Genomic DNA, 19,931 nt, shown 5'->3' on the forward strand with positions numbered 1-19,931 from the left:
CAGCTGATCAGCTGTTTGTCCACTCAGCGCGCTAGTCTGGACGCTCCCCCGCCGACATCAAAGCCCTTTGTCGGCAGCCCCAGTAAACCTCATCCCACGAGGAATAATGGGGCTGCCGACAAAGGGCTTTGATGTCGGCATGGGAGCGTCCAGACTAGCGCGCTGAGCGGACAAACAGCTGATCAGCTGTTTGTCGGCTCAGCGCGGCAGCCATGTAAATTTAAATGAAGCGGTGATTATTTAAATCGCCGCTTCATTTCCCTTTGCCTATAACCCTAATCTACATGGCTCCGTCGACGGAGCCATGTAGTTTAGACACAGTTTTGAAGTCTAGCTGTTGACATTTAACACTTTTCTGCCTTATTTGCTTGTTCATAATGCAACTTAAATATAGTTACAAGAAAAACTTGATTAGATATGATTAAAAACAGATGGCCTGATGCTCATCTCATTTATACCAATTTTGTAAGTCTACGACTTCACTGAGTTACTTCAGTGTATGCAAGATCAATATTGACCTACATTTTGTAGAATTTTAGCAATTGAGTGAATTTCTCTAAACACTTGCTATGGAAATTTAAGTGAGATATAAATTATTAACCATTTAGACATCATTACTCACTATTTACTCTAGCAATAACTGAACTGTTTGAAAATAAATTGAATGAGCAGCAAGAATTGAAATGTAAATCTAACAGGAGTGTACAGTTATATAATCTGATGGAGAATCCTTTGATGGCTTAAAAATTGTAGTCAGTGGGAATTTTGTGTGTGCAAAGACTGGGTGAGGTTGTACTCGGGGCTGATGAGCATCTTTGTCAGGCACTGGGGAGAGCTAGCTCCAGATTCTTCCAGAAGGGGCAGGGCTTTGGGCAGATGAGGGTCAGCCAGGCCTTTAGTTCCACAGGGGCTTCAGAGCGTGCACCATTGGGGGGCTCCAGCCGCAATTTAAAGGGAACTAGTCTCCGGTTGCTGCAGAAATTGGAAGCCCCGGGCCTTTTTCAAATCACTGGACCCTCAAGCAGCTTTCCCCTTTGGCCCTCTCCCCCCATAAGTGACCCTGGTTGGATCGATCCATGATGTTAAACATAAATAAAATGGTTTCTGGTAAATGTCAATCAACTGCCTTAATAATTTGAAGTGAAAATATCTACTGCTAAATCTGCAATCTGTTCTGTGTATTCAGACCCCTGTCCTACTGCATATCCGTCATTGTTTTAAATGTCAGCTATAACCAAGCAAGAGAACCTAAATTTCTGATCCTGCTTTATTCAAAATCAATGGGAAAATTCCCATGCTCTTCAGTTGGGATTGGGATAATTGAGCACTTGGTATGTGTACACAATGAGTGGCAGAGCATTTCGGTACCTTGATCATTCGATATGGCCTTGCACGTGTGTGCTGCAGTACTGTGTAGACATCAAGACTCTGACTGGAACTCAGGCTCAGACTTCAGAGCTGAAGCTCCACCTCTAGCCACAGTGTCTATACATATCTTTTGAGCCTCATAGTACAAGCTGGGAGCCCAAGTCTGTTGAACCAGGCTCTGAGGCTTGCTGTTATGGGCTGCTTCTCACTGTGTAGATGTATGTTTAGAGCTTCCACCTGAACCATTGAAATCAGTGGGAACTTTGCCATTAAGTAGCAGCCTTCAGGGGATTCCAAATAGGATGGAGAGAGGCTATTCTCAGTGGTGGCAGGTGATAAAACAAGAATCAGTGCATTGTGGAAGGTGTAGGTTGGATATCCTACACAAGTAGGAGGTGAAGCACTGGAATGTGTAGCCTAAGGGGTTGATGGAGGAACCTCTGTCCTTAGAGGTTTTTAAGGCCAGACTTGACAAATCCCTGGATGGAACGATTTAGCTGGGATTGGTCCTGCTTTGAGCAGGGGTTTGGACTCCTGAGATCTTTTCCAATCCCAATCTTCCTTGGTTCTATGAATTACAGAAAGCTAAGTCTTGCATTTCTTACTCAGGCAAAACTCATTGTTTCTGACTATCACCTACATGATCAAGTCCTAAACTAGGTTAAGAAAAGACAATTATTTTCAAGTCAGTGCATCTGAAATAAACTTAAAGAAAAAGGATTAAGTATTTATTTGAAATACTTAAAAAGGCTTCTAACATAATTTAGAAAATATTTGGATTTCTTCCCATAAGATGGATAAAATATTTCCATATGCCACAATTAACTTTCCAGCAAATAGAAAGAAATGTAATAACAGCCTTTTACTTTTAATTTTGTTTTTTACTTATTCTATGTCGCCAACAGCGAGAGCGCTTGAAAAATGCTAACCCCTCAACCCTTCCAAAAATGGTTGTAACTTAAACAAAACAAACAGACAATCCTCCAAACCATTTAGCAGATTGAAAGGACCATGTCACTAAAGAGGAGACACCAACAATTATATAGTTCCTTTCCTTGACTTGTATAAAAGAAACAATATTTCAGATTTTCCCTATATGACTCTATAATCATCCATTAAAAAGTCTGCATTGCTATGCTATATGCCTGTTTGATTCAGTTGTTAGTTGGCTCAGCAGATAGCCGTGTTAGTCTGTAACTTTAGAAACCAGAAATAGTCCTGGAACACCTTAGAGACTAACAAATATATATATGTATATATATATATATAGTATCATGAACTTTCATGGGTAAAATCTACTTTGTCTCAAGCTCATGTAATCTGGGAAAGTGGGTTTTGCCTAAGGAGCTCATATATATTTGTATGTATGTTAGTATATAAGGTGCCACAGGACTACTCAGTTGTTAGTTATTATTTTAAGCCTTGACTCTGGACTCCTTAGTCACCCAAATAGTATTTCCAGTAGTGATCCCATGAGTTCACTGGAAGTATTTATATGAGGACTATTCAGATGAAGAAGAGTATTCTGGTTGCATCTCTAAAATCCAGTATTCTCTGGTCTGGCAACATCTATGGTCTCACATGACCATGGATGTTCCAGGATTACAGAGTCCTGCCACGCTGCGGGGGAGGAAGGGGTGGAGGCCCGGGAGCTGGTGTGCAGCTCAGCTGGGCTATGAGGAGGGAACCAGGAGCCAGCACACAGCACAGCTGGGCTGTGGAGGGAGCCAGGGTCAGTAGAGTAGGGTGCAGGGCCCTGAAATGACCTTTCCCAACCTGAACTCAATGTTCAGTATATCCAAAATCTAGTGTATGTTTGTATATGGGTAGATACATATACAGTGCTTGTATTTTTAACTGGTTTGATTGGTTATAAAGTGCTCACATTGACAAAACTAGAATTTAGATAAATCCTTCCTAAGCAGACAGGTGCATAAGTGGGAGAGTAGTAGCTTGTGTCAGACATCATCACTGGTATCAAGTTGGATACCCTAGAATAAGCTTGCTGTTTTCCTGAGCATCCTTCTAGAGAAAGTAAACTGCTTTTCTACAGTGTGCTGCCAGGAAGAAGTCCTGAAGTCTTCTGTTTGGTTCATTCATTTTTGTGCTCTGCAGTCCCACAAGTAAGGGGCAAAATTCTGGTCTCCTTTACACCCACAAAACTCTGCTGATTTCTGTGGAGTTGCCTGGGCATAAATTAGACCAGAATTTGGCAAGAAAAAGTTGATTATATTTGGTAAGGGCAACAAACAGAACCTTTGTTAAGATGCTTAACAAATATGAACGCGCAACAGGCCAAAGCATCCTAGCAGTTGCACAGCACACCAAACTTCTAAGGTCCCAAGTACTGTCAAATGTTAGACATCAGACTATGGAATGTGCTGCAACACCAGGGCTTCCTTTTCATGAGGGAATACCTTTCCTTTTCACGCAGTCACAAAACATGTCTCTTGTAACCTTGTAATCATCCTGCATATCAAATGCATTCTTTCCAGCCTTGTAAAAATAGATGTTCTCCAATACTGTGGAACCTTAGTGGTTGTATGAAGTATGCTGTAAGCTTTGCCATGTGCCAATATGGCTATTTAAATTTCTGCACCTGCCCCTTTTGACCGGTCCTGTGAACTGCCGTTCTAAACCGACTAAGAGCAGTGACAGGGAACAGTGTGATTCCCCCGGAAACCAGGAATTGGCAATTATTTCTCCCAAAGATGATCTAATTAATTAATAATACAAATAAACATTGTAGCTAATTTCTCAGTTTCCAGACCTCTTTATCCCACCTAGGTGCATACTATAGTAATAATTTCAAAATAGTGTTGACAACAGTATTGATTAAAAGTTCAAATTGCATTTAAATTTACTATTACAATTTTTAAACACATTGCATAGTTAATGAGAGCAATTACAAACTATGCAGATCTTTCCAAATATATTTATTTTAAAATATATACAATTTCAAGAGCATAAAATCAGCACAATGTTATGCCCTGCATTTGAGTAGAAGATGGGAGAAAGGCTTTGTAGAAAAAGATCATTTACTCTGTTTCTTTTTGTGGTCTTCTTCTAGCTGAAGTTAAGATGTGAATTCTTACTGAGGCTTGGAGAGCTTTCAATTGAGTTATAATTCAAGCTCACACAGCTCTTACAAGACATGTTGAACAGACTTTTGCCGATGAGTCTATAGGAACTGTCAGCAGCAAGGAGATTACTTCAGGACTGTGATTGTTGAATTGAACTTTACTTTTTGATGTTTTGCTTTTTGAATTAAATTGTTGGACAAGATTAATTGCACACGGTGAGAGCTTTAAATGAATAGCTGGGTAAAGCATTAAACTTCTAAGTATGTCTCATGGGAAAAAAGCTAGGAGGTTTAAATGAATAAATGTATTTAATGCATAAAATATCTAGGTTAATTTTTTAATTCCTTTACTAACATCTTTTATTGAAAAAAACATACTTTATTCATCCATCTTAGTTATATTGCTGTAGTTGTGATAATTTAATATTCTTGCTCCTTTCTAATCTTTTGGTTCAATTGAAGTAAACAATAGGTTTCATAAATTAAAAATACGCTCTTCAGAACATGCTTCTAAAGATAAAAAACTAGGCTGTAAACATTTATGACTGAAACAAACTAGATTGTTCAAATCCTGCCATGATGTATCATGTATATCAATATGGCACTGATATCAGTTAGAATGCAAACAAGGTTTTAAATGATGTCCCCCTTCATTTCAGCTGGAGAATCCGCTTTACACCATCTGCCTATCAGATGGTTAGGAACCAGGACTGCGTATTAATGCCACATGTTCGATTTTCCTCCCTCTTGTAATGGTTAGATTCATATTGCTAATAGCTGTGCATGAGCACTGTCGATGAAATTTGTGTGACGGTGGCGTGATGAGATAGTTATAAAGCTGCCTGTCTTACTGAATAATCAGCAGGAAGAATGCCAGCCATAAACAGCTTATCAATTTTAGAATATTAATGATAAGTACCATCGACTGTAGTCTATTGAGTATTTTGACATTTTTTTAACTTTTCAAACAAATATTAACAGAGAGTAAAATAACTTATTATCTGAGTTATTGAATATCCAATATAATTCTTGTTATCTATTCAATTTTAAATTGCCTTTAAAGGTGACTTTTGGTCATCTAATTTTTGGAGATGCAATTTGCATAATGAAAAATGGGAAAAGTATTATACAGCACTGTACTGTACTATTATTTTAATCTCTGCAAGACTAGGACATTTCCAGGCCAGCGTGGTGTAAGAGAGTAGTGGTACTGAATGGTGTTTATTTGGTGGTGGTGTGGAGAAGTTAAACATAAATTTAAGATTTTTTGGACTCAGCTAATATAATATTTTCAAAGTTTCAACCAATGGAATAGTAGTTGCTGTTTTGCAGAATTGCACTTTACAATTCATTTTAGAGTCGTCAAATGTTTACCTGTTTAACAGTATGTGATTGAGATTTCAAGTCTCATAAAATCCTTGATCAACTAGAAAATAGCACTGTAAGGGTACATCTTGATAGAAGCAATATTTTGGGATATGTCTGGTATCCCGAAATAGCATTTTCTACATCTTAACACCTGTTATTTCAAAATGCCATCAAAATAATGGACTTTCAATGTCCCAGTAAACCTCATTCCATGAGGATTAAGGGACTTCTTGGAATAGCAGTCTATTTTGAAATTTTGAAATAGACTGTCTTGAAATAAACTACGCAATTTGCGTAGCTCAAATTGTGTAGCTTATTTTGAGGTAGCGTCACCATAAAGAAGAACCCTAAGGGTATGTCTAAACTACATGGCTCCGTCAACGGAGCTATGTAGATTTATTTGTTTGGCAAAGGGAAATGAAGCCGCGATTTAAATAATCTCTGCTTCATTTAAATTTAAATGGCTGCCACGCTGAGCCGACAAACAGCTGATCATCTGTTTGTCGGCTCAGCGCGCTAGTCTGGACGTTCCCGCGCCAACCTGAAAGCCCTTTATCGACCTCCCCGGTAAACCTCATCCTACGAGGCATAACGGGGAGGTCGAGAAAGGTCTTTCAGGTCAGCGTGGGAGCGTCCAGACTAGCGCGCTGAGCCGACAAACAGCTGATCAGCTGTTTGTCGGCTCAGCGCAGCAGCCATTTAAATTTAAATGAAACTGTGATTATTTAAATCGCGGCTTCATTTCCCTTTGCCGATCACCCTCATCTACATGGCTCCATCGATGGAGCCATGTAGTTTAGACACACCCTTAAGGTACATCCACATAGAAGGGTTTAACTCAAAATAAGCTACGCAAATTGAGCTTTGTCAATTTAATACTTTATTTCAAAATAGCTTATTTTGAAATTGGGAGCATCTACACAGCACTTATTTCGAAATATAGCACTCTTACTCCAACTTTCCTTACTCCTCATGCAATGAGGGTCATAGGAGTTGAAGAAGTCCTCCAGCTTGACAGTATTTTGACATTATTTAGAAACAACTGCCTGCTGTGTAGATGCGGACTAAGTTATTTTGAAATAATGCTAGTTATTTGGAAATAATGTTGCTGTGTGTATGTATCCTAAGAGAGTAGGGTTAAATATTGATGTATTCTGATGCAAAAGAAAGTTTGCATTCATTAGGTATGCTGTATTTGACTTTTCTGTTCTTTAAAGGTACTAGATATAGCTTGACAATGGTATTAAGAAAAAGGAAGTATAGGATACCATGCTGTATAACAAACACAGGATACAAATGTAAGTTCAGAGGTGCATCATCCCTTTTCTGTGGCTTAATTTAGGAACTGTATCCAAATCTGTATAACTTATAACTTCATATCCTTCCTTTAAGCTAAAAATATCATTGAAAGCTTCCATATTATTGTATTTGTCAGATCTGAATTTGCAAGCTTCATAGGAGTAGTAAATATTAAATGGGTTTTAACCTTGTTCTTTAGTATTTGGACTCTTTCTTACTACCTAAATAACAGTTTTGTAACTTACACTGGTATAGCTGTACAGAAAGTCATTATAGGGTAATTTATAATTCTAGCAACACTTGGAGACATTACATTTTTGTCCAGATGTTAGAGCGAGTCACAATTTGGCCCTCAGTTATATGAAGTGGATTGCCTAGGGCAATTTAGAGCCTTAGGCACTATATAACATAGGACACTCATTGTTCTATGTCCACATTATAGTCCCATCCCACCACTTGAAGAGGCAGGGGCAGTAATATGGGGATCACTTCCTCTGTTTTTTTCCAGAAGATCCAGCAGGCTCCTTCATGCTGTCTGCAGACTCAGGCAGACATCACTATACTAGCTAACCTTGAGTCATGCTTTCAAGCTTTTCTTCACAATCAGGAAGGATAGAAACTTACTTAAAAAGAAAAACTTAGATTTTGCCCTCTTCACTTATTTCCAGGTGCTGGGACCCTACTGAGCCTGTAGTATCTGTGCTTTCCTAAGGGGGAGTGAGACCCTCATCTCTGTCTATTAGTTCAAGGGTAGGGTTGGAAAGCTCCTGATACATGGAGAGGGGCAATGAGTGGATAGAGGTGTATCTCCCACCATTTCCCAACATACCACTCAAGGGGGCACCTGCAAGACAACTGTTAGCTTGCCTTTGCAGGAGGAAGAGGAGAACAGGAAAGGAATTGTGAGTCTGTGAATTAAAATTTTTCCCCTGGGCTGCTCAAGGCGTGACACAACTATGCATTGCCCTGTACTCAGGGCATTGGACAAAGACTGAATGGAGTGTGATGAATGAAAATTGTGCAGTTCACCAATCATTCTTGACAGGAAGCTCATTAACAGGTTACAATATAGTGTTTCACAAGTATGGCTGGATGTTGAGCTTTTGTCTGGCACTGGAGAATTTATCATAGGAGATGTAGATCTTGGATTGCAAGAAAGTGGCTTGGTAGAGGCTGGTGTGCAGGAGATGTCTCCAGCACAGAGGCCTTGAGGTCTAAGCCTGATTTTAGGTTGTAGCATTGTAAATCATTATGTATTTTTCTATGATCTGCAATGCCAACTTTTTCTTTCTTTAAGAAAGCTATGGCTGTCTTAGTATGCCCCATTTAGTCCACTAGAGTAACTTGGAATTTTATGTGAGCTCAGAAAGAATGCATTAATTGTGAATATTACTTATTAGTCATTAATATGATATTCAAATTCTATGGCCCTAATTTTTAGCTTGTCCTCTGATGTTTTAAACATAGCTTTGCATCCACAGTGTGTTTCAGGTATATTTATTTGCATGCACCTTTGCAGTTAGATACATGGTTTGCTGGTGAAGTTGGGGTTACAAACAGATATATTTGTAGGTGCAGTTGTATTCTGACTGCTATTAGAGATGATTTTGTGAATTCACATGAATATAAGTAACTATTTACATAGCATGCTATGCATTCTATATTAAAAAGTAAACAGTCTCCTAAGCAAATAAGAATTAATTTTATTCAGTAATACCCTCTGCTAATTATGTAGTAAATGATGAAGGAAGAGTAACAGTTTCAAGCCTTACACTAATGAAGAGTCATAGTATAACGTATATTAAGTTTCATTCATATTTCTTTGTAGGTTTGACAGCAGCAGCTGCAGCAGCAGCAGCTGCTACCAATGCAGCCATAGCAGAAGCAATGAAAGTGAAAAAAATCAAATTAGAAGCTATGTCCAACTATCATGCCAATAATAACCAGCATGGCGCAGAGTCTGAGAATGGAGATCTGAATTCCAGTGTTGGTAAGTTTTGGAAGTAAATATTACATACATACATACATGTCCATAATGAACCTTACTACATTGATACTCCTCCTCCCTGGACATTAAACATTTGATTTTGGGAAAATGTGGCATATTTGCAAGTCACTTTTGTGCCTGTTTAGTTCTTTTTTTTTTTTTTGTAGTTGACTTTTACAAGAGTACTTGACTTTATTACTATTATAAGAACATCCTTTCTTTGTATCAGGCTACTTCAGAGCCCAGTTAATATTGTCCAGGGAAGAAAGCAGTTTGATTGCTAAGAGTTCTTTTTTTCAAAGTACAGGTAGGGTGACAGATGATGGTGTCAGAGCAAAATTTTACCATGTCTCCTACTCACAGTACTCAATATCGACTTTAGGTAATTCAGAATAGTAGCTTGAAAACAAAATATTCCACAGTTTCAGGTACCCTGTGACAAAAGGAAAACATACATACCCAATAAATTATTACCATGCTTTACTATTACTCTCCTATTTTAATGAACATATTCTTAAATTAACTGATTTTTTTGTTTGTTAAACAATTATCAGCAATTCTTGTTCTTTTGAAAAAGGAATTTTTTCAATACATTATATTCATTTGTTGTTTTGATAAAACACATTAATGTTTCTGTTGATTAAATCTTTAATCATACGCACACCTCTGCAATATAGTGGTTTGGTATGCCATTTTATTGTACTGACTCATTTTATGATGTTGAGACAGTACTAACAAGATAACATAGAAGTAGTAATTGAGTGACTAAAATGTATGTTCAGGACACTATAATCAGTACAAGCATATATAGGACTAAAATGGCTCTTTACACTTCAGAACGTTCCTTTACCCTCCCCATGTTCTTTCAGACTTTTTAAGATTACTCTGAAGGATAAATATTGTCTATTTTCCTTCACTAACAATAAATAAAAGTGACAGCCAATGGGATAACCTTCTCCCCCATCTCCAGCCAGTGGGAAGACGGCGAGTTTAAGGCAGGGGGATCCAGGCATGTATGCCTTCTCATATCCTCTCCTTCCACACTGCAGATGGAGCAAAGCTTAACCCTGTTAACTTCAGGAGAGGGAGATTTCCATAATTAAAAGTAAATAAAAGTAAGCGACTACTGTTTCTGTGTACTTCTGCATGTACTTCTAGTTAATCAGGGATGTCCTCAGGATTTATGGAGCCCTAGAAAGTACTAATAAACTACCCCTCTCATAGAAGACAGCCTGATGATTTCTTAGAGATGTGATTTTATAATCTTCAGCAACATGCTAATGAAATATTTTATAGCAAATTTTAAACTAAGGTCCTGTAGACTAACACAGTAAATTCAGAAACTAACAGCATATACTTGGGGTTGGCAAATGTCTGTAAAATGGCTTCATTATCACTTGAATGGCTCTTTCACAGGTGCAATGTTCTGACTTGCCTTTTCAGTTTTAAGTTAACTAGATTCTCTCTAGAGGAAGCAGTGCCAGAGATCAGGGATAGGAAGAATGGGTGGATGGAAATTAAGACCCAGTGGTACCCCAAATTTGAGGGTGCCCTACATAGCTGCATATTCTGCATATGGGTAAAGACAACCCTGTGGTCAACTTATATAAATACTTAAAGATCTACCCAGCGTTGCTTCAGGGCATTAATGCAAATAAGTTTTACTTTTCTTCATTTAAGTAATTGTTCTGGGGTGGGGCTATGGATGAGAAGTTCAGTAAGCAGGCTGGGCAGGAAGAGAGGACAACCCCAGCCTTTTCTCCCCACTGCAGCTTGGGGCCAGGGTAGAAGCACCTCTCCATGGCCACTGTAGCTAAAGAAGGCACAGCAGAGGAAGAGGTACATGTCTCCCAGCTGGGAGACAAACAAACACACAAATAGACAAACTCTCTGAAATATGTACATATATAGATAGGTGTCCCTTTCCCCCCTCCTTCCCTGTGCTGGCCCAATGGGATTATAGCTGTCCCAGTGCCCATCTCCAGCTCCTTGCTGCCCCACTGTGGTCATATCGCAATATAACTCCTTCCTTCCAGACCCCTCCCTTTCCAACGAATGAGAAACAATTAAATTCCAGGCACATCCCATTATCCTGGTGCAACCAAACCTTGACCTTGTTTTAAATTATGCTAAGGGTTCATATGCATTGGTGATTCTAGCTCTTCCAGTTTAGGAGTTGTTCTTGAATAAACAGATTCACAGTTGGACAGATAGACAGACAGACACACATTTCTAAAATACATAGCAAGACAGATAGAACATAAACTGCAGCACCAAAATATTCTGGGCAGGTATATTTTTTAAAGAACTAAAATGTATACTTGAAAATTCCTATGAAGAGAATGTCAGGTTTTATAATAAAGAACTGCTCTAGGAACAGCAACAAACCACCACAACACTTCAGAATGCTTTTCCAGTGACAGTGAAGAAGGAGGCCCTGACTAGTTTGCTACCACAATTACCAGAGCAGTAGGAAAGGAAAAAACCAACTTGTCTTCTTAGCAGGAAAGCAGGGGTGAGTAAAAGGAAGGCAGCAGGAGAAGTTTTGAGAGCTGAGGAGAGTGAGTTGGAGAGTGAGTTGGAGAGAGCAGGTGGCCCTCAGAGAAGCATAGGAAAAAAATAGGGTAGTGAGGAAGAATGAGAGGATAGCATTACCAGCTGGGGGAATGAAGAGGTAGTAACGGAAGTAGATCTGGAATTCAGGTCTCAGATGAAGGCATTATTTGAAATAACATGTTCAAATATTGTACTATGGGACTGTAATCCTGTTTAGCAGTTCTAGAGACAAAGTTTGTATATGTCAGTTTTTATATGGCAGTGCAGAAGTTACTGACTGTTAACAACAAAGTAAATAGAGTACAGTCTCTGTGGCACAGCAGCTAAAATAATTTTTAGCTGGATTAAAAAAACCATTGTTTTTATACCCCAGATTAGCAGATAGGAAAGCATATTTTAAAGGGGTTTAGTATTGTAATCAAAAGTGATCAATGTGTAGGTACAGTCAAGTTATTTATGTAGTAAACATGTACTATTATATATGTAAAGCAGGGATGCTGCAAGCCACATTTGATAATCCTCAGAAGTTTGAGACCCAGGTGCACCTCCTCAAGGCTCCTGCCCAGTTGCAAAGTGGTGGGGCTTGGTGCTTCCGCTGAAGCCCCAAGACTTGTCAGGTGCTTTATGTGGAGCTGAAGCCCTTACATTCCCCCACACCAGACAGAAGCCCCTAGCCCTACCAGGGTAAGCCTTAAATTTCACCCATCCCCCCAATCTGCTAGGTGAAGAATTGGGGAGGACATGAAGGATTGTGCAAATCACACTTTAACTGTAAAAACATCTTGTGTGGCTCTCTAGCTGCAGTTTGCTCCCTCCCCCCTTTGTAAAGCAAGGTTTTTAATTGTGATCTTTAGAATGCTTGCTAGTGACTTAGCCTTATCTATTTAATAATGAAACTCTTCCTCAGCCTCATCACAATGGATAGTAGCGTTCTAATTTCTCCCTTGTTTTTAAGAAAACCTCCATTAGTACAGTATGTTTGTTTGGGCATATGATCATCTGCTATATTATACTTTCTCAAGGCCTCTTGGTTCAGTACTTTGATTACTATTTACCATGGCTTACCTAGTGTGTAGCATCATATACACTTATGAAATTATATTAAAAAACCCCAAATAATTATACTAGGTCAAATAATGACAGATGCAACATTCTAGGTCATCAGAATAAACCATAATGGCTTAAAATTGCCATATACTCTGGTGTCACTCATTGTTGCACTGGGCTGATCAATGCTCTTACACGAATGCTATGCTAAGAAATATCTGAACAGGCTTTGGAAGAACTGCTGTAATTACTGAGGGAAACTTTTAAAGCCGGTAGAGTAGTGTAACTCAGATTAACCATCAGTGGGAAGTAGGTGCCTCATTCCCACTTGTGTTTTAAAAATCTCCCACATTACAACCAAAACCTGTGTTTTAAAATGTTAGCATTGTATATCTAATCAATATTTTATCTAGGCATCTGAAACTTATTAAGGGTATTAGATACATACATTATTAGTGAGTTACAATATTTATGGCTATACTCACATTTTAAACATATTGTTGAGGGCTGGGGGAAAGGGATATAAGATGAATAAAAGTAATTTGCTCACAGTGTATATTTTATGTGCACTTGATGCACATGACCAAGCAATATTAAAAAAAATAGAGTTACTGCTAAACAAAGGTAACTCATTTCATTATATTGTGCTATTAGACCATATTTAGTACATGTGGAGAGGATAATTGTCTGATCTCTGGCTCCAGCATTACCTGTGCAAAGTAAAGTAAGTTAAGCATGGAGTCCCAGTATGCATTGTTAGATTTAGTTTGGAAATGTCTTGCTTTTTTGGCTTTAATCAAACCCTTAACATGACTTACAGAAGTCAGTTTTTGTGGCTGAACATTTTTCAGTTATCTACAGCACTACACAAATATATTAACTGGTCCTTTGAAGCGGTAGCCAAAAGGCTAGCGAGTAAAGGGAATTAAAGAATGTCAATGACACTAATAAGTAATTATTTTATATCCTTCAATTTTATATGGTAACCTTGAGCTTGCATCCTCCCCCCCCCCCCCCCCAGAATTACCATTTTAGAAGAAAAAAATAAGGAACCATGGAAGAATCAGAGTGAGGTATTAGCACACTGAGTAAAATATATGGCAGCTACGCCTTTCTCCCCCATCCACAATCAATTGGATTCTTTTAGTTTAATATTTACTTGCTAAGATGAGATGCTAGTCTGCATGGTGATAAACAGTCTGCTGCTGGCATCTGAAGGTGACCTGTCAGTTCATATGGACAAATCTCCTGCTTACTGAAATGTACAAAATAAATCATTAAAGCAGGCAGGTGCTCATTCCCAGATTTAAATCACCATAGATTTATGATTTGAATTAATGCTTCATTTGGTCATAGAAATAGATGCTGAGACAAATGATATGCAGTGGTTTGGGCTTCCATACTGTAGCCATCCTAATATTGATTACTGAGATGTCTTTGCAATCTCTTGTTTATATCAAGTACTGTCTTTTGACAGGTTGGCTGATATGAGCTACATAGCAGATAAGAAGGAAAAATGTCCTGGATTCTTTTTAGTGGCAAATCTGCACACAACATTCAGGCCATATAAATTATTTTTTTTTGTTTAAAGAACTATCTACATAAACTGGCATTCAAAGCTCTACTGCTTGTAGGATTATGCTCTTATAAATGCAGTATTAAAGGAAGAAAATTTACAAGGTCAAACTTTAAATTTAGTTGAAATATTTTTTTTCCTTCTGTTGCTGTATTAACATATCTTCTATTATTATGATCAGTAATCCTTTTATTTTAATGGTAGTGAATTATGAACATACTGTATATTTGAGGAGTATATGCCAAAATATAATACAATTATCATGTCACTTGTTTTGCTGTTTTTAAACACTTACTGTGCTTACTGTCATACTTCATTAATAAAGAGTACTAAAAGAGATTAAATCTTCAAAAGTAAATTCATTTAAAATAATTTTCTGAGCTAGCCTTAAAAAACTGTAAGTTAGTAGGAAAAGTCCCTGTGTTTTTGCTTCCTTTAACATTTTCCATGATTAAAATACTATGTACATGGTCTAGGGAATACTCCAAGGAGTTGAGAGGACCTTTGCCACTAGCTAATATCTGACTCATGGAACTTGTAAACAGCTATCAACAATAGTAAATTACTTTCTTAGTAGGAAATGAGTTCATATCTATTCAAAAAGTGATCTCAAAACAGATGTCCCTAGAAAATGTTATTGTTTAAATTATATTCATACCAAAAAACTTGCTATTATTTCTTTAAGGAAGTGAAGCAACCATAAAGACTTTGGTGTTCTCTGTTTCTAAACACAATTAGGAAATACAAGACAGTATTTTACACTTATCTAGCATAACATTCTGTAAACAACCACAAAATGTGTCGAAAATTAAGAGGTGCCCTTAACATTTTAGGCTTCCTTTTTATCCATATCAGCGTATAGCATTTAAGCTCTGAGACGTGTGTAAGGAAAGCCAAGTTCTGTTGTCTGAAATCAACGACTGCCTTGCTTAACATTATCCCTTCTCTTTTCCAAAAAAGAGTGAAAAAGACATTGAGATGAAATTATTTTTCTCTAGTGACCTCTCCCAATAATAGAACTGTGCAAAATGTGGTCATTTCCTTTCTCTAAACACACATGTCTATTCTGAAGGAAAGAATTACTTTTATGGTTTCAGGAAAAAGTCTTGGAGACCTTGAGAAAGCAAATAAAAGGAAACAGAGAATGCAGGCCACTGAGCACAGCTCTGCAGTTGCACATCTGATTCTCTGCCTTGGCAATGTTAATGAACCTCAAATCCTCTCTATAATTAGATGAGGGAATTGCTTATATTTTCAAACAGATGATGCTGCTATAATGAAACGATTGACAGGGAACTTAAGAGTGTCTACAGTAGTCATTTGGTTCTGATTTTTTTTAAGTTTAAAAAGAAGATTGGCTGTAGACACAGGTCCTGGGAGAGGTAGTAATTTACAAAGAATGCTATGACAGGTGTCTTTGTATAGTGAGGAAATAGAATGAAAGAGAGAGGAATGATGGGCAGGTATAGCAATTTTTTGGAGAGGAGGTGTCCTACGCTTATTCTGCTTGGGTTCTTTAAAAGGGGCCGGGACTCAAGAGATGGATCCGGATTGAGTGCACAGCTGTAACTGCTGATGAGCTAATTGCTCCTTATCTCTCAGCCCCATTCATCTTCATTTTTTACCAATTACCGAGAATTATCTGTGTTCTCAGTTGGATATGAGAGTTAATCCTTTTTGGTTAAGCTGGCAGTACTGTGAGCAGATTCCAAATTGTAGGGTGAAAAAGCCAGAGCAAGCTTATTCTAAAACTGTCTCCAGTTCAATGACAGTATCACTAGTTCATAAGAATTTTACTAGTGCTTAACAGTTTAAACACTGAAAGTTTTTTTCCTGTTTATATTGTTGTTAATATATATTATTTTCTGCTGTTCTTAATTGTAACAAGCACATTTCCCGCGTGGACTGGCATTTAAACAATTTTTTAAAACTGTATATTTGCAAAGTTGAAAACAAGGCAAAGACAATTTCAGAATGAAAAATCTTATGAGGGAGATTTTCTTTCTGAAATTGTATTTGTCTTGTTGAGAATTGTAGTGTTTAATGTGAGATCTATCAGGATCACCCTTTCCTATAAAGTTTTAGGAACAGGCCTATACCTAAAAAATTGCTTCTGTGCCATAGGATATCATGAATGCTTGACAATGACATGTCTCTACTTCTGTAAACCTCTGTGATGAAAAGTGCTGTCTAGGTGCTAGCAAAGAGATAGTCATAGAGCCTTAAGGACATATGTTAGATGTTGAACACATCACATTTCAAGTTAAAAGGAATGCTTTCATAAAGCTGTTCCCTGGGAATGCACAGAGGTACCAGAAACAGATTATTTGGTGGTCTACAGGACACTAGACACTGGTTTTTTAGTTAAAATGCAGTACTGTGGAAAAATGAATTGTCCTATTGAATGCCAAGCCTTAAAACAGTGTTAATCTACTAGTGTAGGACACTCAAAATAGTCAATGGTTTCCTGATAACCCATGTTTCCCATTCTTTTTATTGAAACTCTTTGAGTTGCTAAGGCTATGTCTACACTGCAGGAGGGTTTCGGAAAAAGATACGCAAATTGCAAACTCCAAACAGTGGGTGAAATTTTCATGTCACAATCTAGAAAATTATTTGCAAGTCAACTTTGTATTTTCAGCATTGTTCTGACTTTATATAAGTAAATAAGTTATCAGTCCTCACAGAGCACTTTTACCTCTGTGGTTTACTGTAAGTGGTAACATGCTTTAAAAGATGTAGACGCAAAAGCCACTAAATGAATATTGTAGTCTACCCTCTACTATACAACTGTCCTTAGTTTATTTTAAAATTAATTGTATGTAATTGTATTTAAAAATGTTGAATTGTATTTCTATTATTTCTAACTACTTCAAGGACTAAAAATAATTGGGCAATATTCATTTTGCATATTTTCACTATACATGTCCTATTGTTAATGCTATTTTTTGTTTTTCCTTTATTTATAAAGAAACTTGAAATCATAATTTGGAAATGTGAAACTACCAATTTGCCTTTGCTTCTATAGTATTTATTGCCACTAATGACTGGATAATTAAATACACATGATATTTTGAGCATGCTGTATTAAGAATTTTAAGCTGTATTTGCTAAATCTTCCTGTAATTTGTGATCATGAGTCTGAGGTAAGAAATGCAGCTAAAATAACAAGACACTAAAATACATTATTATTATTTTTTTGAGAAAATAACATGCCTTTTTAGGTAGGTGACCAATGAAAATGCATTTACCATATTCAAGTTGAATTACTATCATAAAACATACTTTTCTTTTTTGTTTGAGACAGGAAAGCATGCTACACATATATGACCAAAGGCTATAATTTAAATATAATACTATTATAATGCTATAATAATATTATAATAGTATTATAATACTGTAATTTAAATATAATACTATATATATTATAATATATATTTCTACATGTTTAAAAACAAAATATCAAATAGAATTACACAGTTTTTATGGGCGCCATGCTGAATAAAACACCAGCTGCTGACTGAGCTGGAAAGCAACTTTCTTAAGCATAAAAATCCAGTGTCTTAATTAAATCGACATAGCTGCAGCATGCCCAAAGGCACTGCTGTGCTTGTCTAACCAGGAAATGGTCATTGAAATTACAATTCTTCCCAGCCCCCTTTGGACAAGGATCCTTAGTAAAGTCTGTTAAGGAAACTAAGTAGCTCTGGGATAGCAGGCCAGGTACTCTCATGGATCAGTAACTTGTTGAAAGATAGGAAATAGAAGTATAAATCAGTCGGGGTGGGGAACCTCTGGCACACCAGAAGTTTGTTGTCCTTGCCAATGGGAGCTTCAGGAATTGGGGGACCATCAGGTTGCATTTCCCACAGCTCCCATTGGTTGGGAATGGCAAACTGCAGCCACTGGGAATTGCGAGCTGTTGTGCCTGCAGATCTTCGGTAAACTAATCATCTGACAAACAGTCCACATGCCAGAGGACCCACACTGCTGAAATAAATGATTAGTTATCATAATGGGGAGAGGTGAAAAGGAAAGATCTGTACTGGAACCTGTTCTGTTCAGCATATTCATAAATAATCTGGAAAAGGGGGTGAGCAGTATAATGGGAAATTTATTCAAGATTATTAAATCCAAGAAAGACTGTGAGGGGTTATAGAAGATCTCACTAAACTGGGTGACTTGGCAACATAATTGCAGAAGAAAATCTATATTGTAAAGTGGAAATGCATACACATGGGAAAAATAATCCCAACTACACATATATAATGATGTGTTCTAAATTAACTGGTTACAGTGAAGCAAGAGATTTTGGAATCACTGTGCATAGTACTCTGAAAATGTCCATTCAGTGTTCAGTGGAGATCATAAAGGTTAACATGTTAGGAGCTATTAGGAAAGGAAAAAATATCATAATACCACTATACAAGTACACAATGAATTCACACCTTAAATACTGTATCTACTCCTGATTGTCCCATATCAAAAAGGAATTGGAAAAGATTCAGTGAAGATCAACAAAGATGGTCAATGGTGCAGAGTGATTTCTGTACAAAGAGAGCCTGAAAAAATTAGGGTGGTTGAATTTAGAAAGCAGATGACTAAGGGAGTTGTGATAGAAATCTATAATATCACAAATGGTATGGAAATAGTGAATAGAGAAGTATTATTTACACTTCCACACAATACAAAATAGGGACACCTGATGACTTAATAAACAGTGGGTTTACTTCTTCACACTGTACACAACTGATTTAAGGAATTCAATGCCATGGGACATTGTGATGGTCAGAAGTATAACTGCGTTCAAAAAAAGGAAATTTCAGGGTGGCTCAGTCCATTAGTAGCTATTAGTCAATACAATCAGAGATTCAACCTCCTGCTCAGGGTGATCCTAAACCTCTCACTGTCAGAGGCTGAAAGTGGAAGCTAGAGATGGATCACTCCATAATTGCCCTGTTCTGTACAATCCCATTGAAGCTCTGGTGTGGGCCATTGTCAGAGACAGGATACTGAGCAAGATAAACAATGGTCTGACGCAGTGTGGCAGTTCTTATGTTCTGCGCCGAGGCAGAAGCAGGAGCCAACTTTTTAATGTCTACATAAATTTTAATAGTATAAGTGTTTTGCCATAGACTTATGTGAGTACACAAATGTATTAGGGCTAAATTAAATAGGAAATGCTGTCTGTCTACTCTTCTGTACAAACTAGAGAGGAGGCTACATGATCTCTGAAAAATCCAGGTTTTGCACAGCCTCGTGCATTTTTTTATATTGCAGAAACAATTAAACCTTTGCATTCAATTTGGCCTTTTGTGTTTTGGGTGAACATTGTATTTTACATAGAAAATTGTATTTCATGTGAAGTGTAGCATTGTGACTTTGTATCCAGGTGAGAAAAGCACATTTTTGCACAGCTCAACCAACTGATATCTTAATAGTACATGAATTGATTAAAATGATAAAAAACCATTGAATAATTTAATGTGAAGTGAAGAGACAATACCTTGAAAAGCATCTGTGCATATTTTTGACAGTGAAGATGGAGACAATAGTGAATCTTGACAAGGCAGACAGGAGGGAATAGAAAGGATTTTAGCATGGTTTTCTTTAACAGCAGGTCATAATGGAAACACGGACCCTTGCAT

At 37.4% G+C, this 19,931-nt stretch overlaps 1 protein-coding gene across 7 annotated transcripts in view; it reads left to right on the forward strand.

Annotated features, from left to right (window-relative positions):
- Positions 1 to 19,931, forward strand: part of DACH1 (dachshund family transcription factor 1) — a 492,594-nt gene that overhangs the window by 241,811 nt on the left and 230,852 nt on the right. For 5 of the 7 annotated variants that reach the window (XM_075918909.1, XM_075918907.1, XM_075918908.1 and 2 more), the window contains exon 3: positions 8,946 to 9,107. The exons of the other annotated variants lie outside the window; for them this stretch is intronic. In XM_075918909.1, coding sequence (XP_075775024.1) covers positions 8,946 to 9,107 — 162 coding nt within the window. The remainder of the gene's footprint in view (positions 1 to 8,945; positions 9,108 to 19,931) is intronic. 7 annotated transcript variants of the gene reach the window in all.

This window comes from Pelodiscus sinensis, chromosome 1, assembly GCF_049634645.1.
Source record: "Pelodiscus sinensis isolate JC-2024 chromosome 1, ASM4963464v1, whole genome shotgun sequence".
Lineage (NCBI taxonomy): Eukaryota > Metazoa > Chordata > Testudines > Trionychidae > Pelodiscus > Pelodiscus sinensis.